Source organism: Phyllostomus discolor, chromosome 4 (assembly GCF_004126475.2).
Source record: "Phyllostomus discolor isolate MPI-MPIP mPhyDis1 chromosome 4, mPhyDis1.pri.v3, whole genome shotgun sequence".
Taxonomy (NCBI): domain Eukaryota; kingdom Metazoa; phylum Chordata; class Mammalia; order Chiroptera; family Phyllostomidae; genus Phyllostomus; species Phyllostomus discolor.
Genome location: NC_040906.2, coordinates 110,079,933 through 110,105,119, shown reverse-complemented (window position 1 = coordinate 110,105,119; position 25,187 = coordinate 110,079,933). Strand labels below are relative to the sequence as shown.

The 25,187-nt window shown below is 55.2% G+C and overlaps 1 protein-coding gene across 2 annotated transcripts in view; it reads left to right on the top strand.

Moving 5' to 3' along the window:
- CPNE5 (copine 5) overlaps positions 1-25,187 on the top strand; it is an 87,222-nt gene that overhangs the window by 59,762 nt on the left and 2,273 nt on the right. For both annotated transcript variants that reach the window (XM_028509602.2, XM_028509601.2), the window contains 10 exons: positions 3,035-3,076; positions 4,924-4,999; positions 10,194-10,247; positions 13,836-13,897; positions 19,988-20,034; positions 21,827-22,008; positions 22,869-22,996; positions 23,250-23,352; positions 24,060-24,117; positions 24,551-24,624. In XM_028509602.2, the coding sequence (XP_028365403.1) occupies positions 3,035-3,076; positions 4,924-4,999; positions 10,194-10,247; positions 13,836-13,897; positions 19,988-20,034; positions 21,827-22,008; positions 22,869-22,996; positions 23,250-23,352; positions 24,060-24,117; positions 24,551-24,624 (826 nt within the window). The remainder of the gene's footprint in view (positions 1-3,034; positions 3,077-4,923; positions 5,000-10,193; positions 10,248-13,835; positions 13,898-19,987; positions 20,035-21,826; positions 22,009-22,868; positions 22,997-23,249; positions 23,353-24,059; positions 24,118-24,550; positions 24,625-25,187) is intronic.

Genomic DNA, 25,187 nt, shown 5'->3' with positions numbered 1-25,187 from the left:
GCTGAAGATACAGCAGCAAACGAAGCAAACAAAAATTTCTGGCCTCGTAGAGCTGACATTCTCGTGGTGAATGGGAATTGTTTGGGAGACAGGAGCTTGGAAGAAAGGCTTGAGTGTTTTAGACGGAACGGAACAACACGTGTCCAGTGCTGGCCGTGTGAGTGATGTAGAGACTCCCACGTGGGGGTTCTGATTCCATTTCACAGAGGTGTAACCCCGGTCTCCAAGGACTAAGCCAAGTTGCACAGGGTCACTTGGCTAGTGGCTGGAGAGCTGGGATTGCCACCAGAGCCTGCAGCCTTCCCTGTATACCCCATTGCCTCTCACACTAGGGGCTCCGTGTCCTGAGCCTTTTGATGCTGAATAAGATGTGTGATTTGTGGGCAGAAGAGCTCATTTTGTTGTCTCACTCCCAGGAGCCCCTTCTCTTGGGTGCTGGCCCCAGAAGTCACAATTAATTCAACATGAGCCTTTATTGGACCTGTGCTGAGGGGTTTGGAGCCAAGGCCTGCCGTTCACAGTGGGCTGAGCCTTGGGGCAGCCCAGCCAGGACTGGGCGGCGACAGAACTATCAACAGAGTGGTCAAAGCCGTGCCTGGCTTCTGTCTGCCTGCGCCTGTCTCTGGGCAGTGTTGCTGTCACCTCCTTCTCCCCCGAGGCTGGAGTCTGCAGCCTCCAGTGGCTGCCTGCGTGCACCATCCCTGGAGCCTCGATTGCACAGGAATCTCCCACTCAGTGGTCTCCACCTCAGCTGCAAGTTCAAATCCTCCACAGAGCTTTAAACAATTCCCCTGCCAGGCACACCCCAGACCCACTGATGCTGAATCTCTGGGGCGAGGCATCGGTGTCAGGATTGCTAGAGCTCGCCAGGGGATCCAAGGTGCAATCAAGGTTGAAAACCAGAGAGGTCAGCGGCTCTGGCTGAACATTAGAATCAGCCAGGGACTTCTCAAACTACCTGTACTGGAGTCCAATCTAGACTAATTAAATCAGATCCGCTGGCCATGGGATTATTAAAAAAAAGACCTCCCAGTGATTTTTTGGGGTATCCAAAGCTATGGCTGTAACTGGGGTCCTCCTCCTATGGCAACTGAGTTTGTGGCTGTCACTGATCAGGTCATCTGAGGGGCCGGTGTTAGTAGTTCGAGGAGAGGTACTCCTTCCTGGGGCCCCTGACGGTCCCTTGCAGAGCTGGAGGCTCTGGGAGTGACTGGGAGATTCTGTGGGGCAGGGTCTTCACTCAGACCCTCACCAGCTGTGTGACTGGGCAAGTCACTGGGCTCCCTTGGGGCACAGTTTCCCCATCTGGAAATGAGGGGACTGCAGGTCACGCTCCAGAACATGCATGGCAGAGCTGGGGGGCCCTGAGCTGCTGAGCACTGGGCCTGGGGACTGTGTGTCTGAAAAGTTCCCTGGTGATGTGTCAAGACAGCCAGGCTTGGATGTCACTAAGGTCACTCCAGCCTCGTCATTCCAGGAATAAGAAATTACCGAGCTCAGGGACCCAGGCTCAGGTGTCCCAGATTTAAGTAAATTTTATATGAAAATCAATTTGAGCATGGCCAAATGCTAAAGCGGAGAGAAGGGGGCATTTCTATAGAGACCACCCACGTGCCAGGGGAGTTTCACCAACTTGTCTTTGCAGCTCTTCTATAAGAACAATATCGTCCCAACTTTAAAGCGCTGGCTTGCGGCTCACTGAGGTTAAGTGGCCCCTCCAGGTTCCCCAGCTAGTGGCCCAGCCCCAGGTCCGCATTCCAGCCTCTGTCCAGCTCACCAGCCCACCTGCAGGAGCCCAATTTTTTGTTTTTGTTCATTTCCCACAATAATTCCTCAGAGAGACATTGCTTTTTGCTTTCCACAAGAATTTAAAGAATTTCTTTAAATGGTGGGCTTCTACACCTGCCTCATTTTGCATTTTAGTAACCAAAATCCAGTCGGTGCGCAACCTGTGAGGCATTCCTTCCCTGCAGAGCAGTTTCTGCCCTGATGAAGGCGAATCCACACCCCGCCCCCTCCCAGCCCCCGCGAAGGCTCATCCGAAGGGAGACAGCGCCTCCTCCTGGGGCTCCGGAAGCCCAAGGCCAAGTCCTCAGAGACCCGAGGAGATGGGCCCTGACTGTGGACGGGCAAGATGATGAGATGTTCATGGAAAACAGGTCCAGGCAGCCGCCTCTGCGAGCCCCGTTTAGAACTGAAGGCTGGAGAGCCTGGCTCCTCCACGAGGATCCGACCTCCCCCGGCCGGCCTCTGCCCTGGGACGGCCCAGCTCCCCCACCCCGGGAGTCCCTGGAGGGCCGCTGGCGCCAAGGGTTAACCTGCAGGCTTCCACCTCCCTCCTCCGCCTCTGGTCCGCTAGCCTGTTGCCAGGGAAACAGGCTAAAAATAAAATGGGCTCCCAGATCCCAGCCCATGCACAGGAGTCAAAACAAACTAATTAAAGCGGCCAGGCGAAAATGTGAAGATAATTACACCCTCACTCAGGAGCCAGTCGTGGCCCGGAACAGCTCAGCAGGCTGCCCCGGCCGGGCCCTGGGCCCATCCCTGACACGCAGAGCTGGCTCCCACCGCTCAGACCCTGGGTTCTGCCACGCAGTCCCGTCACCCCTCCCAGGAAAGCCCGCCCTGCTTAAGCCTGAGATCAGGGGAGCAGCACGCCCCCACCGTGATGGCTCCACCCCTGATAAATTCAGTGTGGCTTCGTGCTGGGACACATGCCCCCTCCGGCCAAGGAGAAAGTGGGGTGAACTGAGGTCTGTGGCTGATTTCCCACATCCTCCCTGAAATGGGGGAAAGTCCCTACGCACCTCTGTGGCTGCTGCTTTCCCACAGACCTTTGCTAAAGGGCCTGAGACAGTTCCTTCATCTCTCAGGCTGCTGTGTCCACTGAGGGCCTGGGAGCATGAGAGGGGCAATGGCCTTCTGGTGGGTGTCGCTGGGTCCTCTCTGGCCCAGGAGCATGAAAAGGGCCCCATCCTCAGGCCACGTGGGTGCTGGGTCAAGCCCATTCCACCATAAGCCCTTTGTCTCACAGGACCATCAAGGTGGAGGTGTACGACTGGGATCGCGATGGCAGGTAAGCAGGCAGAAGCGTAAAAGGGGGGGCAGGGACAGGGCAGCCACTGGGGGAGGCTGTGCCCACCCCCGCCTGGTGGCGGTTCTGGGGTTGAGGGGCCTGCATGTTCTTGTGGGACGTCCCCTGCCCCTTGACTCATCCGCATCCAGATCCCCTGGCCCCAGAGGACCCCTGTCCTTCAGGACGCGGTGCAAAGGGCTTAAGAGGTCTCTTTTCCTCAGAGAACTGCCTGGCGGCCAGCCAGCCAGCGCCTCAAACCTCCCCATGTTTAGGAAGATTTAGGACTTTTGAAATGTGCATGTTGTAAGGTATAGACAATAGTGATTCCCTGAGCATTCATGGTCACGTTCTCTGTGTGAGCTAAGCCGTGTGGGGGTGATGGAGGTCAGGTGGGCTCAGGCGGTGGGAAGGGGAAGCTTTGCCACAGATAAGTGGGCTCAGGAGCCTTGAAGCAGAGCCTGATTAGGGCTGAACCTGCCAGCGGATGGCGGTGCCCACTCAGGGTCTTTGGGAAGCCAGTGCCCTCCCCTTCTTAGTGCCCCCAAGGAGCCAGTGTCACTGGAAATTCACAGAGGAGGACAAGAAGGCCTCTCACAGCTTTAGTCCAGAACCCTCAGAGGCTCTTACTTGTCTGTTGAACCAAATCCAAATACACCATCCTGGCTTTTGTGGCCTCTCTGTTCTGTGGCACTAACAGGGGGTCGTGGAGGGCTTTACACCCCACAGTCTCCACTGGTACCTCTCAAGTCTGTGATGTGGGTGGGGAGGCTAAGCCTCTTCCCCTTAGAGCTTCCTGTGGAGACCGGCCCGGGCCAGCACTGCCTTCAGTCACTCCCCTGTTCCTCGCTCCTCTCCTCTTTAACCACGTCACAGGCAAGTCGGCTTCCCGTGTCCAGCCGAGATTTGCCTCAACTTACCCTGGAGTCCTCCATACTTCTCCTTCATTGGAGAAGGCTGGGCACAGCCACCAGATGCAATTGGCTCCCACCATCAAGGAGCTCGAAGTCTGCATGCAGAGAGCTGTAAACTGTAGAAAAACTACGGTGCACACTCGAGGCTGGAAGGCCCCAGGACACCTCTGTGTCTGCAGTAGGCACCCCTTGCCCGCACAGGCGGGCAGAGGCATCAGCCACAGTGGAGGGGTGCTCTGCTTTGTACGAGGTTGTGCTGCACGCCCTGTAAACTCGTGCAGGGCTCCAGCAGGTGCAGGAAACACCTCCAGGGGCCTGAGCGCACATGGCGCTAATTGTCTTTTTAAAAAATATTGTAGGAAAAATGTCAAATGCACAGAAATGTAGAGAAAAGTGCTTAATGAACACTTCTAAGCCTTTCACCTGGATTTAACAAGGGTCACATGTTGCCATGTTTGCTTTACCTGTGTTTTGTTACGTAGTTTAAATTTTAGGCATCACGGTTTTTTATCTCTAAATATCTCATTGGGAATGTCTAAAAAATAAAGGTATTTCCTACATAGTTACGAATGCCATGATCACACCTGATACTTTGAATAGTAATCCTTGAATGCCCACTAATATTCATTTCATATTCAAATTTCCCTAGTGGTCCCCAAAATACCTTTTGCTCCTGGTTTGTTCAAACAAGAATCCAGGCAGGAATGGATCCTATTCTGCAGAGTCCTGCTTTTTGTTACTTGACCATTGGGTTTCCTGCTCCACGGATGACACCGGACTCCTCCCAGGGACCCAGCCTCTCTGCTCGCCTGTGCCCCTGGAGAAGAGGCCTGGGCAGAATTGGGAGCCGGGGAAGGGGTGTGAGAGGTGGGGGTGGGGGGCAGAGGCAAAATGCAGCAGGGACCTCGCAGTCTCAGCGGCAGCCTTCCTTTGCAGCCACGACTTCATCGGGGAGTTTACCACCAGCTACCGGGAGCTGGCCCGCGGGCAGAGCCAGTTCAACATCTACGAGGTGAGGCGAATGCTCCGAGCCTGGGGTTTGCTCTGATGGCACACAGCTCCTGCTTCCCAGCCATTGAGGACTGCAGGGAGCCACATGCAGGGCTGGGGTTTTTGTGGGGTCTCCTTTGAGGTGGGTGCCATCGTCCCATTCTATAGCGAAGGAGACTGAGTCTCAGAGAAGTTAGGGAAGTTGTCCAAAGACACATTTCAGGAAGTGGCAGAACCAAGAAGCAAGCAACCTAGGATGATCTGACTCTAAATAACAGAGGTACGGTGCACCCGAAAGAATACTTCCAACAAGGTGGGGGGGGGGGGGGATTGAAGTAGGGGTGGGGCAGGAGGTGAGAGAGAGTATTGGAAGGTTCCAGACCTGAGGTCCTGAGTTCAGGATGGCCCTCTGCCTTCAATGAGAACAGTGTCAGGGCCTTTCTGGAAGAAGAGGCTCAGAGGAAAGGCATCAGGACACCTCTGTCTAGACCTGGAGAACCTAGGACAAGGCCCCCACTATCCCTGGACAGAGCAGCATTTGCCCTCGGAGGACAGTCTCCGAGGCTGAAGCTTTGCTGACCTGTGCTCTCCCTCTGGAGTGCCTCGCACCTTCCGCGTGTGGCTCAGCTCCTGCCACAGTGCTGGCTTCCCACCCTCGCTGCTGCTTAGGCTCATAGCCTGACTCCACCTTGCACTGCTCTGCTGTGCCACGGTGAACTGAATAAGTTACCGGAATGATGTCTGGCCCCAAGTGCGCATGACGTCAGTGCTGTCCTCTAGGATCCCGTGTTGCGCCCCCTCCCGTGTGCAGGAGACTCACGTTTCCCAACCTTCCTACAAGTGGCTCTAGCCTCACGTTAGCAGCCACTCAGCTGGCGACACTGAACAGCTGTCTTTGACCTGAGTCACCGAGTCTGAACCCTCCATCCTTCCCCTCCCTCACCCTGCATCTCTGTCCCGAGTGCTCGGGTCTTGTGTTCCAGCTGGGCTGAAGCTCCCCGAGGGCAGGCGGCAGCCCTCTCGGCCGCCTCTCCTCACATTGGTCTGGGCCCTGCTGGGCACACAGAAGTGCTTATTAGACATCCACGCACTGAATTCAGCTGAACAAGGCCATTGTGAAGGTAGAGCGTGGGTGAATGTCTTTGAATTCCTCACAGTTAATTGCTTTGGTTTCTGCATCGACAAAGGAAAGGCTGTCTTTGCCTGCTCCCTACCCCACCCAGGCAGAGAGGGGCAGGCTCTGTCTTTCTCTGGCCTCCATGAAGGAGATGTTTAGGGAGGTGAAAGGAAGGGGTTAGATCTCTTGAAGTCTGGCTTCTAAGGGTACTTGACACACCGGAAGAGGCCATGGTCTCTCAGGCTAAAAGCAGAAAGGTGGGGTTCACTTGTTTCCTTGGTCGTGGATCCCTGCCCCCATGCACTGGACAAGAGAAACTGCGGCCGTGGGAAGCAGAAGCGTTATCTTCTCAGGGAAATGCCATCAGGCAGAAAAGGGATTAAACTCTGACAGCCCCCCACAGGCCTCGCACTGTGGGATGTCCCTGGGAGGGCTCTCCAACAGTCCTCCTGAAGACAGAGCCAGCCTCCGCCCCAAGACGTCCTCGCCTCGGGCCCTGGTGCCGCCCTGGCTGTCCGACTTGTATGTTTGGCTGTCTGCTGACCACTCCTTAGACTTGGCCTTCCCAAGCCGAATGCACCGGCCAAAGTCTCCCCGCAGCCCTCCCCTCCCCCCGGCCAGCCTGTGCCGTCATCGTGGGGCCACGGCACCTGGGGAGCCATCCTTGGCAGCGGTGGCCCCTCACCATTCGTGACGGCGCCCTACTTCTAGTACCACCGAGATATTCTGACATTTGTTCCCTTCATTCCCATCTGCCCCCAGCGTTATCTCCCCTGAGTGGGGGCTTCGCAGCAGCCCCCGAAGGCCTTCCCACCGCCTGCCTTCTTCCACTCAGTAGCCTGAGTGCTCCTCTGAAACAGTCAGTTGACCACATCCCCGCCCAACTTTAAACCTGACAGCACACCCCCCCCCCCACCTCGGCCCGGTTCACACAGGGAGGGTGAAGGGGGTTTGGAAAGACGCCTCACCCAAGCTGAGAGCTACAGGGCCTTTTACCTACAGGGGTGAAGTCCCAGCTCCTTTGCAGGGGTGCCGTGCCTCAGTGACCGCAGTCTGTGGGCAGCGGAGGGCCTGTGTCAGCAGGTGCACGTGTCACACCCCTACTAGCCCCTAGGGTCTGACCCCAGCCCCTCCCTGTGCCCAGTCCACTCCCAGGCCAGTCTCGACAGCCGAGGCTCTCTGAACCTGCATGCCGGCTCCTCTTCTGTGGCCTCATTCTCACAGGCGCTGCCCCTGTGTCTGGGTGGTGTCTCACTTGCTGTTGTGTCCCCAGAGCCAGAACAGCTCCTGGCCCCTGAGAGCCACTCTGTGCCCTTCTTGTACAGGAGGGTAGACCCCAGACCCACCCAGGGGAGGCTTGAGGTGTGAGGAGAGGGAGCAGAATAGTCCAGGGATTTGGAAGGCTCCCGGCCTGACCCCTAGGGGGTGCTGGTCCCGAGCATGGAACCTCATGGTGCCTCTGCTTGGGCCGCAGAGGTTGGTGCGTCAGTCAGGGAGGGGGTGTGTGCTGGGAGTGCACAAACCCTCAGGATAAACAGGGCGTCTCTCCAGTGCCACTTCACATGAAGATCTGAGAACAAAACATTGCTTTAATATTAAAAGTTATAATTAGAGAGTGGAAATGTGGAATACTGGCTAATTTAAAGACAACACAGAAGACTTCAAAGAAATGAGCTTGTGGCCAGGTCTTTGGGCGACGCCCAGATCCCCAGGAGTCTGTGTTTATTCTCCTCAGCGAGGAGGGCTACTTTGGAGTAAAAGTTTAAGATGCACTCAGTTCTAAAAGTTCCACACCCTCCTGGGACAGACTGCAAAACTGAGGCACGGTGCAGCACTGGAGTGTGCAACTGAGCCCAAATCTCAACACCTTGCCCAGTAGGCTGTTTTCCCACGAGTGTGTCTGTGAACCGCGTCACCTGGGCTGCTTTCGTGCCCGTGGAGGGTTTGAGGTTATCCTGAGCTCCTCTCCCCAGACTCTCACTTACCATCTGATGCACAGCTTGCCAGCCCTCTCACCTGAGCTCCCCACCTGTGCCCCAGTCCAGCTCTTCCTTCCTTCTGTGTCTACCTGATCGCCCCTGACCCCTCCCTCTCCCCCACCCTCACAGCCGAGCCCAGGGCCCAAGATCTGTGGTCAGTTCTTGACAATGCTGTTTTGCCATAGCTCAGTACCTGTTCCGACACCCAGAAGCCCTCGTTGTCTGTCACCTGGCCTGGTGGTGGTGGTAATAAGTTGTGGTAATAAAAAATAATAACAGAGGACACGTACATAGTGCTTACTACATCCCAGTCCCTGTCCCAAGCACTTGACTTGTATTGACCCGTTTAATCCCCATATCTTCCTATGAGGTAGGTACTTTTTATTCACATTTTACAGGTGAGGAAACTGAGACCCAGGGAGGTTCAGTAACTTGCCTAAGGTCACAGCCATGAGGTGGCAGGACCAGGCAAACATTCCCCTGGATGTCCACTCTTCTGTCCCATACTCACCTCCACCAGGTCCCAGCATCCTGCGGGGACCTGCCCCGGTCAGCTTAGAGCTCATCCGAGTCCCTGCTACCCGCTGGGCGATGCTCAGACATTTCAATTGGCATTCGAGGTTCTCTCCCAGCCAGCCCATTTTACTCTTCCCCCGGTGCTTCTGCAGTTTAACTGGACCCCTGTTCTGTGCTCCCTCCCCCACAACATCTCCTCTGACTGGGATGCCTCCTTCCACGTCTTTGTGTCCAAATCCTTCCTGTCCCTCCGCACCTGCCTGCAGCACCTGCTCTGGGAGCCTCCGCCAATGCTCCCGCCCGGAGTGGTTCTTCTAACGGCTCCCTTCGCATTTCTGCCTCCCCTTTCTTGGTGGCTGTTGTCACCCGTCCGGAGAGCATGTCTTCTTTTCCCCAATGAGAGTCAAAGTTCTAGAGGAGAGGAGCTGGTACCCCCGCCCTGTAAGTGTTTGTGAGGAGTGTGTTTGTATTTGTTATCCAGGTGGCCTGGTTTCTAATTCTGTCCCTACCCAGACCAGCTGTGTGTCCTTAAGCAGAACACTTGGTGTCTCCATGCCTTAGTTTCCATATCTGCAGAAGTGGGTATCAGTAGTTACTCAGACAGAAGAGACCTTGGCTAGAGACCGGCTGGCTGCCCCGGCAGGAAGAATGGGCGATGGGAGAGATGGGTGAGAGCACTGGACACCTGAGGAGGGCAGAGCGGGTGTGGAGATCAGAGGTTAGGGAAGGGCTGGGCCTAGCTTTCCCATGTAAAAACTGAAGGTGCTGAGGAGGCCCAGACTAGAGTACAAACAACGTGCGTGCAATAGACCCGCAGAGGCTCCCAGGGCAAGGGGCCCCCCTCGCCATCTGGGCCTGTCAGCTCTGTCGGCATCTTGGACTCCGTGACTCTGTTGCAGGGAGCTGTCCTGTGTGTCCTTAGGACGGTTAGCAGCATCCCTTGTCCCTATCTACTCCCCGAGTTGTGACAACCAAAGAGATTTCCAGACATTGCCAAATGTCTCTGTGGGTGGGGAGATCACCCCCAGGTGATGCCACTGAGTTAACCCACGAGAAGTGGGTTTTGTTTTTTCCAGCACCTACTGCATGCCTAGCTAGTGCTCTGATACATTCTCTGATGACAGGTGTGGTTTGGAAACAGGGCTTGCATGTGAAGAGCAGTTAAGGAGTTCTAACTGCAGTGTGAGGGCAGAGGTGGTACAGCCAGGAGCAGGAGGATTGGCCGGGGGCGGAGGGGGCGTGTTCTGGGTGAGGGAGCAGCCTGAGCCAGAACGCGAGGCAGGCATGGGCAGGTCCCTTTGCGACATCGAGCCTCTCTGGCTGCGTAGGGTGGAGGATGTGTTTGGGGAGTAGTGGGAAAGATTAAATAAATATTATTCTTGGTGTGTTTGCTTACGGGTCCAATTAGGGAACCCAGTTGTTTAAATCTAAATGATAGTCTCTCACAGGACCTCCCTGAATCCTCCTCCCTGGGACCCCCAATTTTTCAGCCCACTCTGCTTGCTGGGGTCTAGGCCACACCCAGGGGCCAATGGAAGCCCAAGGGGCCCAGCTGTGCCTGTTTGGGAACCGCCTTCTTATTTGGTAACTGGTTTTTCCTGCAGGTGGTAAATCCGAAAAAGAAAATGAAGAAAAAGAAATATGTGAATTCTGGCACCGTGAGTAGTCACCCCCTCCCACTTTGCAGCGCAGCATAGACACTCTGAGCCCTGAGCTGGGTGTGGGGTCAGGGCACACGGTGCCCTGGACGCATGGGCGTCCGTGTGCTCGTGCAGTGTGGGAACCAGACCTGAGAGTTGGGGTGGGGAGGGGTGGGGAGGGGTGCGGAGGGGTGGGGCCCTCCCAGCAGTGGCCCCAGCAGCCCGGGGGTAGGCGGTGGGCGGTAGGCGGGGTTTCAGCCTCCTATCAGACTGTGTGATACATAATGAGAAATCCCAGAGAGAAACTCCCGTGGGACTTCCTGCAGGAAGGAAGAGGAAAAGGAGTAACGTTTATTGGGCCTTTACTCAGGGAAATTCCCAGTTTAGGTGCTTTTCACAGGTTGTTTCCTTGAGAGGCAGCTGTTATCATCCCCTTGTCATGAAAGAGGAAACCAAGGCTGCAGTCAGGAAAGTGACTCAACGAAAGTCCCAGAGCTAGAGAGTGGTAGCAAGGGCAGCCGGCGCTGTAGTTTATTCAGAGCTGACAGCGGCCATGGGCACTGCCCCGGCTTCACTGCGACCATCTGGGGAGCGCACTGGCCCAGCAGCTCCTGGGGGCTCATCTTCACGCACTTATTCAGCAAATGGAAGTCTTTGTCTTGCTGGCCTTTCTGTTCTAGTGGGAGGAAACAGAAAATGAACAGACATACGTACACATGCATGCAGGTGTGTCAGGTGGTTTGAGTGCTGTGGGAAAAAGTAAAAAAAGTAAAATAAGATAGAGGAACAGGGAATGCCAGGGATGAAACAACTATTTTGTGTAAAGTAGTCAAGGGAAGCTTCTCTGAGCAGGGGACATTTGAGCAGAGATTCGAAGAAGGTGAGGGGGCAGGAATTGAGGATATTGGGGAAAGGGAATTCTAGTACGGACCAGCATGTGCAAAGGCCCTGAGCTGGATACACCCACAGTGCATTTGTAGACCAAGCCAATGGCTTTGCTGTGCAAATGTGTCCACTCCCGTACTCTCTGTGTCCCTCACCACTCTAGAGATCCATAGCACCACCAGCCAATGCAGCCAAACCTAGTTACGTGAGTCAGGCAGACTGCAGCTCCAGGCCCAGAAGAGGCCGACGTCAAGGGGCTCTGAGGTTCCTCCGAGGAAGCTCATTTTCTCCATCTGTAACACAGGGCTCACGAGTCATCCCTCCCCTCCTTATTGCACAGGCTGGCTATGACAGACACCCGAGAGATGCAGAGACACAGGCCTGTGAGCTGCAAAGCAGTCTGCTTACTCAGAGGGGCAAACCCCAACCCCTTTGAGTGGAGCTGTTCCATAGACAGGCTCAGCGTGGTACAGGGTGGGGAAAGTAGGCTTACAGTCGTCCGTCGGGAAAATAGTACAATAGTCAGTAAATAATGATACAAGAATAAACTCTGTGTCACCTGCTCACAACTGCAAACCTCCTTTTGCCCCGCCCTGTATTTCCTTTGTCCAAAGCTGCAGTGTCTCTCCGTGGGGATGCAGTCGGAGACTTAGGCAGGGTCATTCTGCACCTCGCAGACCTTCCCTTCACATTGTGGGGTGCTTAGCACCCCTGGCCTCAGCTACCAGTAGATCCCCAGTCATTGTGAGACCCCAGAACTCTGCTACACTTTCCCAAATGCCCCTAGGGGAGGCAGCAACTCCCCTAGCTGAGAAATATTGGATGCACGTTTTTTTTTAAAGTTTTGAAAACTACAGATATTGCCCAGCTTTCTTACTTTAAAGGTAAAGACCTAAGGCCCAGAAAGGGGAAGTGAACTGTTTTAGTCACACAGTGAATCAGGGGCAGAGCAGGCCCGGGCCCAGGTCTCTTGACTTTCCTTTGCTGCTGCATTTCCCAGTCTTCACTTTAAAAGAATCACTCAGGGCCGGTGTGGCACAATTGGTTGGGCATCGTCCTGCAGACCAAAAGGTCTCAGGTTTGATTCCCAGTCAGGGCACAGGACTGGGTTGTGGGTGTGGCCCCCAGTCAGGGTGTGTGTGGAAGGCAACTGACCAATGTTTTTCTCTCACATCAATGTATCGATGTTTCTTTCCCCCTCTTTCTCCTCCCTTCCATTCTCTCTGGAGTTGATTTAAAAAATTTTTTTAAATCACTCAGGGTCCAGACTAAAATACAGACGCCCAAGCTAGTTGCCTGGGGTTCCAGGCTGGGGTTCAGCCATCTGTGTTTAGTGCTTCTCACATCTTACTTACTGTGTACAGAATCTCCTGGGGATCTTGTTTAAATGCCAAGAATCTGCATTTCTGCATTTTTTTATGAGCACCATGGTGATTCTGAGCATGCTGGTCTGGGGACCACACTTTGAGAAGCAAGTCCGTGGGAGAATCCATGTAGTCAGGCAAGTTAGGGTCTCAGGCCATCCCAGGGCCTGGGTGGGGGTTCAACTCTGGCTGCAGGTTGGACTCAGGTGAGGAGCTACAGAAAGGTCCAGGGCCCCAGCCCTGCCCCAGAAACTCTGGTATAATTGGTTTGAGGGCCTCACTGGGGCTGCAAGCTGTTCTAAAAGCTCCTCAAGGAGCCTAGTGATTGTCACAGGAGAGGCCACTGCCATAGTCCCTTTCTAGTGAAAGCAGGCCTTGTCCAGTGCCTAATGCCAGAACCGCAGTGGGTGGGGGTCTCTGAGGCCCCCTCAGCTCTCACAGACCCTCCTATTTCCGGGCTAACGGCTCATCAGCCTGGTCAAGCAGGAGCCCGACCGGCCTACCTAGCAAGCCCGTACAGACAGCTGAGCCTGCACCAGCAGGGAGCAGTCAAATCCTACAACGGGGGTTCTGTGATGCAGGTACAAGGTCCCCTGCCCCAATTTTGCCTCATTTAATTGGTTTCGGCTGCCAGGCTTTCACTTGTCTCTGCAATCCTAAATCATCATCGTAATGAGCTGCCAGGAAGCTGCCAGTCTTGGTGAAGCCGGTGCCAAAGCTGCCAGCGGGCATATGTCAAAAGGCCTGTGCTTGGGGGAGGGGTCCTGGGTGGCGTCTCCTCCGGGAAAAGATCAGGCTGCTTAAGAGGGTCTTGGGCCTTAGGGTAGAGACTGAGAGGCACCAGAAGGATGAGGGGGACACGTAGGGCTTACAATAAGTGCAGAACGGAGCGGCAGGCTGAAGGGCTGACGGTTAACGGGTGTGGAAGTGTGGCACTGTCAGCGTGGCGGGCTGCAGGGCTATGTCCAGAAGATCCCCTTGCCCTCCACACTCCACACTGACGGGAACCATGTCCTTGGCTGGAACCTCCATGCTCCCGTGACAGAGACAGGGTCCTTCCGGGAGGCGGTTTGGCACTGAGTGCGACGTGCAGGCTCTGGATTCAGAAGGGCCTGGCTTGCGTCTCGGGTGGCCACATGATGACAGTGTCCTTGGGCACATTGCATGGCCTTTTTGAGCCTCAGTTTTCTTGGTGATAAAATGGAGATGATACCAGCACGTCATAGAGTCGCTGTGAGCCCTGCACACAGTGATGTGTGCAAACTGGCACATGTGGAGTGCTCCAGCAGGGTCAGCAAGCCATCCCCCCTCCCCCCAGCCTGTGCTCCCCACTGACCAAACTCCTTTTGTTTTCAAGGTCACGCTGCTTTCCTTTGCCGTGGAGTCAGAGTGCACATTTCTTGACTACATCAAAGGAGGGTGAGAAGAGATGCGGCCGGTTTCCATGGCCTCATGGAGAGGGAAGGGGCCTCACATGTGGGCCTGGGCAGCTCTGGCCCCACCCTGGCCTGCGGGAGGCCCTGGGCGAAGCCTGAGATTCTGGGATCTGAGCAGCCCTCCTGCTGTCTGGGTCCAGACCACTCTCCAGAGCCCTACCTGCCCCTGGATCCTGAGAGGCTGCAGATGGCATTCCTCAGCCACGGAGGCCAGTGGGTCATGTCAGGTCCCCATGCAGAGATGACACCTGGGCGTGTGGTAGGGACTCCATGACAAAGAGAACCAAGTGCTTCAGGAGGCACTGTGGGCCCGGGACTAGGAATCATGAGGTGCAGGCTCTAGAGCCCTCTTCACCCTGAATTTGCTGGATTGCTCGGGGCAGGTCACTCTCCCTCCCCAGGAGTCAGTTTCCTCTGAGCACGAGAGGTTGAAATATGGTCAATTCTAAGATGCCTTTGTGCTCTGAGCTCCTGATATCTCTGGTCTGTCTCGGGGGCAGCGATTAACCTGCCTGCTGTCATCAGGGACATATAAGGGGCAGGAGGGCATGGGGGATGAGCCGGGGGTGGTCCCAGGACCAGCAGTTGGTCAAACGTGAGTTTAAGGAGCAGAAAGAACCGGAGGCTCTGGCATCCAGGCCAAGGCAGCAGGGGAAGCCTCGGAAGCTCCAGCCAAGAGCTCATGGAAAAACAGCCTGACTCTGCCAAGGACAGGTGCCAGGTCAGGGTGTGGGTAGCCAAGAGCCCACAGGTGCAGGCAGGTGAATGATACACCTGTCTGGAAAGGAGACAGGCAGGGCAGCTGCCAGAGGCTCATCCCAGCCGCGTGGGCACTCTGCTTTCCCTCTGGCCGCCAGGGCAGAGGGAAAGTCAGGGCCTGGGAAGCCACACCCGCTCACCCATGACACGGCTCCCTGAGGCCTTGAACCCGCAGTCTCCAAGTTGGGAGCTGTCCTTCACCCACTGGGCACACAGCCTCCCTGCCATCGCCCAGAGGCCTCCTTGCCTCTGTCCCCTGCCCCTCCTGAGCCTACTCTCAACCTGCCCTCGCTCCCTCCCCCATCAAAACTGCTCTGTTCTTGATCCGTTAAGCAACCACCCCTTACATTCCGTAGTACCTGCTAATTTCTAATCAATCCTCATCCTATTTATTCTTCTCATTTGCATAATACCCCCAATTTACAGAACACAGTGGGCAAGGCGAGGAGGATCTTCATTTTACATAACTTTCCGGAGGCCACATGCCTAGCCAGTGGCGGCGTGCCTTCTGTCACCACATGCCACATTTCTTCCACAGTAATGAGTAGCCCCGCCTGCCTGGCAGCGCCGGGGCGGGGTGGGATGCAGCTGGAGACTGCCGAGTTAAAGGGCTGTGGCGTCTCCCGGAGAAGGAGCCTCGGAGGCGGGTGGGCTGCTGTGCGAAGCTGGCGCCTGGTGTACTGGGCAAGTTAGAACACTGGAGCCGCGCTGGCCCTCCCCGCCTCCACCCGCCCCACGCCTCTCCACACTCGCTGGGGAGCCTGAGGGAGAGGCTGGCTCCAGGCCGGAGAGCCGGGGAGCGTGTCCAGGCAGGCAGCTGACAGAGACATCAGTCTAGGGATCCTCTCCTCCCTGGCCTCACTCCCCGGCCCACCTGGAGGGGTGGGTGGGGTGGGGAGCGTATGGGCACCTCTGCCTCCCTATCAGAGGCGGAGCTGGTTTCTCAGCAGTCTGCGTTCTGCCCTGCTGTGCCCTTAAGAGAGGTGAGCCTGCAGGGAGGAACTTCCCCACAAAAGTACCTACTTTCCAGGCCCTTCCTTCCCTAAGTCACTTCAGAACCCAGAGCAGGGGAAGACTGCTTAGGAGTAAGGCCTGCCTGTCCTCCACACTGTAGTCCTGAAGGTCAAAACCACCCTCCCAGGGTGGCCCAGGGAGCCTGGCTTCCACCCCCCAAATGTCTCCCTCCCTCTAATGAAGTCACAGTTTCTACATTCTACCCTGAAAGGTGACAAGGAACAGCCCATGGATAGGGTGGGTCAACTGCTGTAACAACCCCCCAACCTCAAGGCTTAGTACAAATAAAGGCTTATTTTTCATTGTTGGGGCGACAGGGAGGGTGGGGAGGTGCTTCACACAGTCACTCACGAACCCAGACTCTCGCTATCTCATGTCTCCTTCTCCTTCAGAGCTTGGGACCCACTGGACCCTCTACCCTCAGGCAGCAGACGAGGGACGGGGCTTGTGGGGAGAACTGCCTCTGGCCAGCAGATCGTGGCTTGGGTTTCCTGCTATCCATGTCCTTCACCCCTCCTGGGGGAGGAAAGGGTCCATGAGCCACAGTTCAGCTGTGATTAGGTGGAGAGGGGGTTGTGGTTTCTGACAGGGACCGTCTGCTAAATGCAGGTGAGGTGAGCCCTGCCTCAGCTTATGTCATCCCTGGCCCCAGCTCGGAACCCCCAGAACAGTGTTTCCCCAAGTGTGACCCCAGAGCCCCCTCCTCAGAATCCCACATGAGGGCAGAGGATGTGCATTAGAGAAACGGATTCTGGGCCCATCTCAGACCAACAGAAGCAGCATCATTGGGAGTGGTGCCCTGGGATCTTTTTTCTTTTTCTTTTGATTTTTGTAACATATATTTTATTGATTATGCTATTACAGTTGTTCCAATTTTTCTCCCTTTGTCCCCCTCCCCCAACCTGGTACCCTCCCTCCCTCCAGCATTGCCCCCTTAGTTCATGTTCATGGGTTCCATCTAAGTTCTTTGGCTTCTCTATTTCCTATACTATTCTGAACCTCCCCCCATCTATTTTTTACCTACCATTTATGCTACTTATTCTCTGTACCTTTCCCCCATTCTCACCCCTCCCCCTCCCAGCTGGTAATCTTCCATGTGATTTCCATTTCTGTGATTCTGTTCCTGTTCTGCTTGTTTGTTTATTTTTTGTTTTGTTTTGTTTTAGATTCAGTTGTTGATAGTTGTGAATTTATTGCCTTTTTAATGTTCATAGTTTTGATCTTCTTCTTTTTCTTAAATAAGTCCCTTTAACATTTCATGTAATAAGGGCTTGGTGATGATGAATTCCTTTAACTTGACCTTGTCAGAGAAGCAGTTTATCTGCCCTTCCATTCTAAATGGAAGTTTTACTGGATAGAGTAATCTAGGTTGTAGGTCCTTGCATTTAAACACTTTGACTGCTTCTTGCCAGTCCCTTTTTGCCTGCAAAGTTTCTTTTGAGAAATCAAGTGGCAGTCTGATGGGAACTCCTCTGTAGGTAACTGTCTCCTTTTCTCTTGCTGCTTTTAAGATTCTCTCTTTATCTTTAACCTTTGGCCATATTTTAATTGATGTGTCTTTGTGTTGTCCTCTTTGAATCCAACTTGTTTGGGACTCTCTGTGCTTCCTGGACTTGAATATCTATTTCCTTTGCCAAATTAGGAAACTTTTCTTTCACTATTTTTTCAAATAAGTTTTTGATTTCTTGCTCTTCTTCTTCTCCTTCTGGCATCCCTGTGATTTGGATGTTGGCACATTTGGAGATGTCCCAGAGTCTCCTTATACTGTCCTTTTAAAAAATTCCTTGTTTCTTCTTTCTGTTCTGGTTGAATGTTTATTTCTTCCTTATGTTCCAAGTAATTGATTTGAATCCTAGTTTCCTTTCCTTCACTTTTGGTTCTTCTTTGATTTTTCTTTATTCTACTTATTATAACCTTAATTTCTTCCTTTATGTTGTTGCCCTACTCAGTAAGTTCTTTGAGCATCCTGATCACCAGTGTTTTGAACTCTGCATCTGATAGATTGCTTATCTCCATTTCGTTTAGTTCTTTTTCTGGGTTTTTTTCCTATTCTTTCATTTGGGCCATATTTCTTTGTCTCCTCATTTTGGCAGCCACCCTGTGTTTGTTTCTGTGTATTAGGTAGAGCTGCTTTGACTCCCTGTCTTGGTAGTATGGCCTATAAGAGGCACCTGTAAATTGTGTGGGGAGAGCCTCTGGTAATTGCCAGGGTGGGGCAACCCACCTCACTGCTTTGTGGTTCTGTGTGGGGAGAGGGCTCTGAGAGGGGACTGTGCTGCTGCCTGGCTTCTGCAGGTTTGCCTGGCACTCACCCTGTTCCCAGACACTTCACCCAACCCCCATATGGAACTGGTGCCCTTCTAGCTGTTGCCCTGGTGCTGAATCCTGGAGTGGGTGGGTTTGTGTACGTTGTAAGACTATGCAGGCCCTTTAAGCAGAGTTTCCCCAAAATCTGGCAGTTTCTTCTACCACCATAACCCCCAATGGTTTTTACAGCAGAAGTTATGGGGATTTATCTTCTTGGTGCTGGAACCCTGGGCTGTTTGGTCTGACCTGAGATTGCTCGCTCCCAAGGTGTCCCTCCTGATTTTTATTCACCACATGTGATTGTGGGACCGCCCATGCCTGTCCTACCACCACCGCCACCACCTCCATGCCACCCTGCGTCTCCTCACCTTCCCCGCCCCTCTCCGTGACTCCACCCCTCCTACCTGTCTGGATGAGTGTAGCTTCTTTAAATCCTTGGTCGTTGGACTTCCCTACAGTTTGATTTTCTGGCAATTCTGGGTGTTATTTGTTTTGAGATTTAGCTGTAATTCTTTTTGTGGTTGTGTGAGGCGATGAAGTGTGTGTACCTATGCGTCCATCTCGACTGGAAGAGGGGATCTTCTTTTTAAACAAGCTCCCTGGTGGCTGGGCTCACTCAGTGTGAGAACCATCGGACTGGACTTTCTCGGGGGCTCATGTCTTGCCATCTTTGTCCCCGTCAGCACCTAGCACAGAACCTGGAACAGCCAAACCCTCAGCAATTTCAACTCTGAATCTGAAGCCTCAAAGCTAACTTTTTACTATGGAAAAACCCCAAACACATGCAAAACTGGAGAGAAGATATGATGAAACCCAGGTACCCTTCACCCAGACTCAGCAACTACCAGCTCATGGCCCATCTTCTTCCATACCCTCTCCCTTCCATGCAGTTATTTTGAAGCAAATCCTGGACATGTCATCCCCCAAATACTTCAGGATGTTTCTAAAATAAAAGGACTCTCTTCGTCAAATATAATTAAGCACCATAATCACACCTAAACACTGAAAGTTCCTTAATACCAAATCTAGCCAGTGTTCAGGTTTACCCAATTGACTTACAAGTGTCCTAAGTGGCATATTTGAAGCAGAAATCAAGCAAGACCCATACATACATAGGTGGTGAAAGTAGGTGTATAGTTGTAATACAAGTAAATAATACAATAAAATAATATAAGAATAAACCGTGTTTTGCATACTCACAACTATAAACCTATTTTTGCCCACCCCTGTATTGCAGTTGGTTGATTTGTCTCTTAATTCTCCTTTCACCTATTGGGTCCCCCACTCACACCTGGAAGGTTTGCTAAGACAGCTTCCTGCACCCTCAAAGGGCTTCTGAAGCAGTGGGTCTACAGGAGACTCGGGGTCCTCTAGGTCCCCAGGCGATCCCCATACTGTCGGTCCATGGGTCACTTCCAGTGGTGCCCAGAGCTCCCCACAGACTGGCTTTACTGGCCGCATGCCCTGTGGTGTCATTTACCACGTCCCTCTGTCCACTGTATTTCCGGTAGATAGCTCTGGAGGCTCAGTCAGGTTCAGGTTCAATTTTGGGGCAAGACAGCTTCATGGGTGGTGTTTTGTTCTTCCCTGAGGGGATGTACAACGCCTATTTCTCTCTCTCTTTTTTTGTCAAATAAGTTTTAACCCTGAATCTGACTCCATATTTGAGCCAGAAATACAGCAAAACTCTGCTTCACTGGCCTCAGGTGGGCCCAGGGCAGGGTATGGGGAGCAAATGAGTAATCATGATCACTTCCCGCACAGAACATCATCATCTTCAAAGAGCTTTCATGCTGCCTGACTCTAGCGATGCTCACAACAGCCCTGGGGGGAGGGCGCGGCTGGCGTCACCATCCCAGATAGAAAGGCCACGGAGAGGCAAGCAGCGGGTCTGGGTGTGAGCCAGGCCTCCCACTCCCTGTCCAGCTCTGCTCACCCTCCCCAAAGCCCTGCCCTTGTCCAGGTAACTTCCCTGCTGTTCTCCCTCTTCTAGGACCCAGATCAACTTCACGGTGGCCATCGATTTCACGGCCTCCAATGGTGAGTGGGGGATGGGCAGAGGAGCTGATGGGGGAGGGAGGGGAGGGCTTTCCAGGGCTGGGGTAGTTGGCCCTGGCTGGCAGCCAGGCCTCCCATACTCTCTGGCCTCATCCTCACCGAAGAAGAGGTGCTTAGGCCTGGAGAACCAAAGGCAGAACCATAGTCACTAACAGATCTGGGCCTTGAGCCGCAGCCCTGCCCTTGAGAACACACAGTCTCCCTGGGGGGATACAGCAGTGCTACTCAGAGCTGTGGGGAGCCCTGGAGGAGAGGTGCTTCCTCACAGGCCAATCCCATACTCTCTGCAGTGCAGCCCACAGGCTGGAGGGGAGGCGGGGAGTCAGGACTGAGCGCTGTGGTCTTCAGTGAGGGGGCGCACAGCCCAGGAACCTGGTCCTCTCCCTTGCTAGGGCTGCCTCAGCTTCCCCCCACCTCTTGCCCCCTCCAGCATCAGACTATCACCAAGGCTCCAGGAGCAATCAGTGCCAAACTTTACACTGTCAGAAACATCTCAACCTCCTTTGGAGTCTGGACCACCGTTAGCGGTGGTCAGGGCTCATTTTTGTGCCTGTCAGAAGACGCTCAGGTCTCATACCCCACAGGTGTGTCAGAAACCCCTGGCATCACAGATAGCATGGTAGGACGTCAGAACCGGGAAAGGCCTTAGTGGTAATAACAAAGAAGAGAATTACAATAACACCTGTTTAATATTCAGAACAGTCCTGTGTGGTGGGGTCTATTATTATCCCCATTCTGCAGATGAGGAGATGGAGGATGAGGAGTTAAGGAATTTACCCAAGATCACACAGCTAGTAGAAAGTAGAGAAGGATTGGTACCTTTGCAGCCTGGGCTGTACTTCCTGTCATTAGTGAATAAGTAAAATAGCCCTGGCTGCTGTGGCTCAGTGGCTTGAGTGCTGGCCTACGAGTCAAAGGGTCGCTAGTTCTATTCCCAGTCAGGGCACATCCCTGGGTTGTGGGCCAGGCCCCTGGTAGGGGGCACTTGAGAGGCAACCACACATTGATGTTTCTCTCCCTTTCTTCCTACTCCCCCTCTCTAAAAATAAATTTTAAAAATCTTTTAAATAAGTAAAATATGGACAATATTGGCAGTGACAAGGGCTATGGAGAAAAATCAAGTAAGGGCGAGGGGTAGGGAGGGCTGGGGAGGCTGTAACTTCCGGTGGGCTGCTCAGGCAAGACCGCACTGAGAAGGCAACACTAGAGTAGGAACCTGAAGAGGCGAGGGAGCAAGTGGCGGGTACATCTGTGGGGAAGTGTCCCAGAGCAGGGGAACAGTCACTGCCAAGGCCCCGAGGTGGGACTGAGGGATGGGGAGGGTGGTAGGGGACGAGGACAGAGGTAACTGGAGGCTGGATCATGTGGGGCCTTGTGAGGACTTTGGGTTCATTCTGGGGCGGTGACAGCCTTGGAGCTCTAGAGCAGAAAAGGTGTCATCCAGCTGCCTGTGGATCACGTGCTCGCTCTGGCTGGTGCGCTGAGTGTGGACCACAGGCCCGAGGGCGACGGAAGCAGGGAGGCCAGCAGCAGGCTCCTGCTCTCCTGCCGGCAGGAAGCTGACATCGTGGAGGAGGGGAGGGGGTGGGCCTCTGGGTGTGTGTTGAAGGGCCAGCAGCCAGGTTTTGCTAGAGGACGAAATGTGCGGTCAGACAGGTGGCGTCGGGGTAAATAAGTAAAAGGCAGGGGAGCCTTTGGATGCCCCCTTCTGACTGTGAAGCCACAGGTGGCTGGGCATGCGCAGGCCGGCAGAAGTTCTGTGTCTGTGCCGCAGGGAACCCCTCGCAGTCCACATCGCTGCACTACATGAGCCCGTACCAGCTGAACGCCTACGCGCTGGCCCTGACCGCCGTTGGGGAGATCATCCAGCACTATGACAGCGACAAGATGTTTCCGGCTCTCGGCTTCGGGGCCAAGCTGCCCCCTGACGGCAGGGTGTCCCACGAGTTCCCGCTGGTAGGAGGTCCCCAGAGGAAGACCTGAGGGCTGACCGAGCCACAGGGGATTGGTGACGAGCCTGGGGTGGGGGCACTTCCCATCTTCCCTGCCCAGGGACTTAAGGAGTAGCCCCGGGGGGCGGGGGCTGCCTGCCATGTGTAAAGGGTCTTGTATCAGGGCCTCCAGAAACCCACTCCCCACCTTGCTCACCAAGAACTCCCATCTGTGCCTGAAGCCGCCCGCTGCCCGCAGTGGGCTCTGGCCTCTTCTCCCTGACAAGACCCAGGAGGAGCGGGAGCAAATACGTGGCTGCACTGCCCCCCAGTGCCCCAGAAATGAGGATGGGGGTGTGGGTTGGGTTTGGGCAGCTGCAGGTAACTCTAGGACTCCTGAGTGGATGCTGAGATGGGGCACAGTGGGGATGCCTCCTCAGACCACGCCCTCCCTCCCTGCTGTGAGCTGGGGACACTGACTCAGTCACTGTTCACCCACAGCAAACATCCCTCACGGGCCTGGGAGGGCCAGGCCCTGTGCTGGGCACAGAGTGCAGCAGCATGGTCCAGCCCTGGCCCTCCTGAGCACTCGGGCCCTGCAGTCATTTCCCACCAGGGCTGGGTTGGGGGAGCAGTGCTGATCTGAGCAGGTGGGGAGTGGGGTGAGGAGCAGGTCTGGACTCTGCTCACCAGAGCAGGCACTGCCCTTCAGGGTGGGCCCCTCCCTCCCCCCCCCCCCCCCCCCCCCACCAGAGAGGAGTGTAGGAGAGCGCTGGTCTGCTGGCCTCTGCCACCTGGTCATGCTCCCACTGACCCCCAGCCACCCACCCACCTTCCTACCCCTCCTTCCTTCCCGGGCTCAGCCTCCCCATCCTCTGCCCCCAGAACGGCAACCAGGAGAACCCCTCGTGCTGCGGCATCGAGGGCATCCTGGAGGCGTACCACCAGAGCCTGCGCACGGTACAGCTCTACGGCCCCACCAACTTTGCCCCTGTGGTCACCCATGTGGCCAGGTGAGTTCTGGGCCACTAGCACCCCATCCCAACAGCTCACAAGACCTTTGCCTCCACACCTGTCCCCTCAGGAAGACAGGAAGGAATGTCTCTTCCCATTGACTTGCCTTTCAGTGAACCCTGACCCTAAAGAGCCCCCTTCCAACCAAAGAGCTGTCCCCACGAAGTGTTAAGGGACCTTGGCAGGGCGATGGGGGCGGGGAACGACATGCCCAGAGCCTCCTCCACTGATCTTGCCCTGGCCCCACCCCAGGAGTGCGGCCGAGGTACAGGATGGCTCCCAGTACTCGGTGCTACTCATCATCACCGACGGGGTCATCTCGGACATGGCACAGACCAAGGAGGCTATTGTCAACGTGAGCTGTGTGGGGGCACCTGGGCCCAGGGGTGGGGGTGCCTTCCCACTCCTTTAGGGAAACCCTTGGGCCTGGCTTCTCCTCTCCCCGCCCTCTGCGAGACCACTCCTGGCTTCCGGCTGCAGCATCTGGAGGGCCTGGCCATGGGGTTGAGGCATCCGTCCCACCAGTGAGCTCCCTAGCCACCTCTTCATCACGCTGGGTGGTCCACTCCTTCCAGCCGCCTCTGGTTCCCTCATTAACCAGCTCTCAGACCGCAGCTGGCCTGGCCAGGTAGAGAAGGTGGGAGGTCCAGGAACATGACTCCTCTGTGGGGTGGTCCCCCTGCATTGCGGCCCCAACTACAGATGGCCTTCCCTCCAGGCCCACACAAAAGGTGTCCCACGTGACGGGGGCCCAAGAGTGGAGGAAGGGAAGGGGTGTCTGGCAGAATTAGACCTGTGCCCCATTTCCCTCTGCTTCCCTCCCTCTGCCTGCTCTTCCTCTCCAGTGCCCGACCTCTGCGCCCCGGGTCTGTATCCATGGCCCTCTCTCCCTCTCCCCTGCTTTCTCTGAGTTTCTCTGTGTGTTTCCATCCTTCTCCCTTACATTTCTTCCCTGTCTTCCTGACTTTCTCCTATGTTCCTCCCTCTGTCCCTGTCCATGAACTCCTCTTCCTCTACCTGGCCCCTCAACCGGGTCCCAAACACCCCCCTGCTGTCTCACAGGCTGCCAAACTGCCCATGTCCATCATCATCATCGGCGTGGGCCAGGCAGAGTTCGATGGTGAGTCCCTCCCCACTCCCCTGGTCCTCCCCCAGAGGCTCAGACCCTGGGGCATGGCCCTGCCCCGCAGCGTGAGCACTCACACCCCGCATGTGTGATTGTCTGGGTCCGCAGGCAGGGGTCACCGTGCGTTTGTTTGCATGAGGGTGTGTATGTCAGGGTGTGTGCCCCACACCCACAACCCACGGTGGTGGAGAGGAGGCCTGAGTCACCGCTCCCTCCTCCAACCCTGTGAGTTTTGTGAGGGTGCAGCTAGAGGCTGGGCCAGAAGTCAGAGACTCAGCTGGGGGCTCCTCCTGTCTCCTAGCCTCAGTTACCCCACCCCCAGCACGGGGGTCTGGTCTGACAGTCTCTGCCTGGGACTGGGGGACAAGTGCCCTGTCCTGCCAGGGCCGTCAGCGCCCCCACTCCCATGCCTGCCCTCCCCACACAGCCATGGTGGAGCTGGACGGCGATGACGTGCGGATCTCCTCTCGGGGCAAGCTGGCTGAGCGGGACATCGTCCAGGTGAAGCTCAGCCCCAGCCTGCCCATCTACCAGGCTGCCTCCACACCCCTGAGGGGGCTTTTCTGGAAAGGGCCCTGGAGAAAGGCACTGGGAGTCCCAGAGTGGCCTGGCCACCGCTGAAGGGAACAGGAGTCTGTGCCCGGGTCACAGCTCTCTCTGGGCTGGACGCTCACTCGCTCTCAGCCAAGTCTGAGCCTCACCCCAACATCACTGTTGCCCCACCCAGGCCTCCCTGAGCCCCCAGGCCTCCATGGCCCCCTGCAGAGCACAGATGCCTTCCCAGTGAGATGGCCAACCCCTAGAAGGTGGAGGTCTTTGGTGTCGCCGCAGCCCCTCTCCAAGAACCGCACTGCGTGGTTAATTGAATCAATGTCCTAACGTCTCTGGTAGGACGCAGACAGGTCTTGGCCCTCGGGGCATCGCTGTCCAGTCAAGCCTCAGAGGCACGTCAGCAAGCAACCCCTCCGGGCATCTACTGCAGACAGAGTCCTACCGTTTAGGGGTTTTGGAATTAAAAACTCATTCTCCATACCCCCTGGGTTTTAAAAAAAATGGGGATAGGA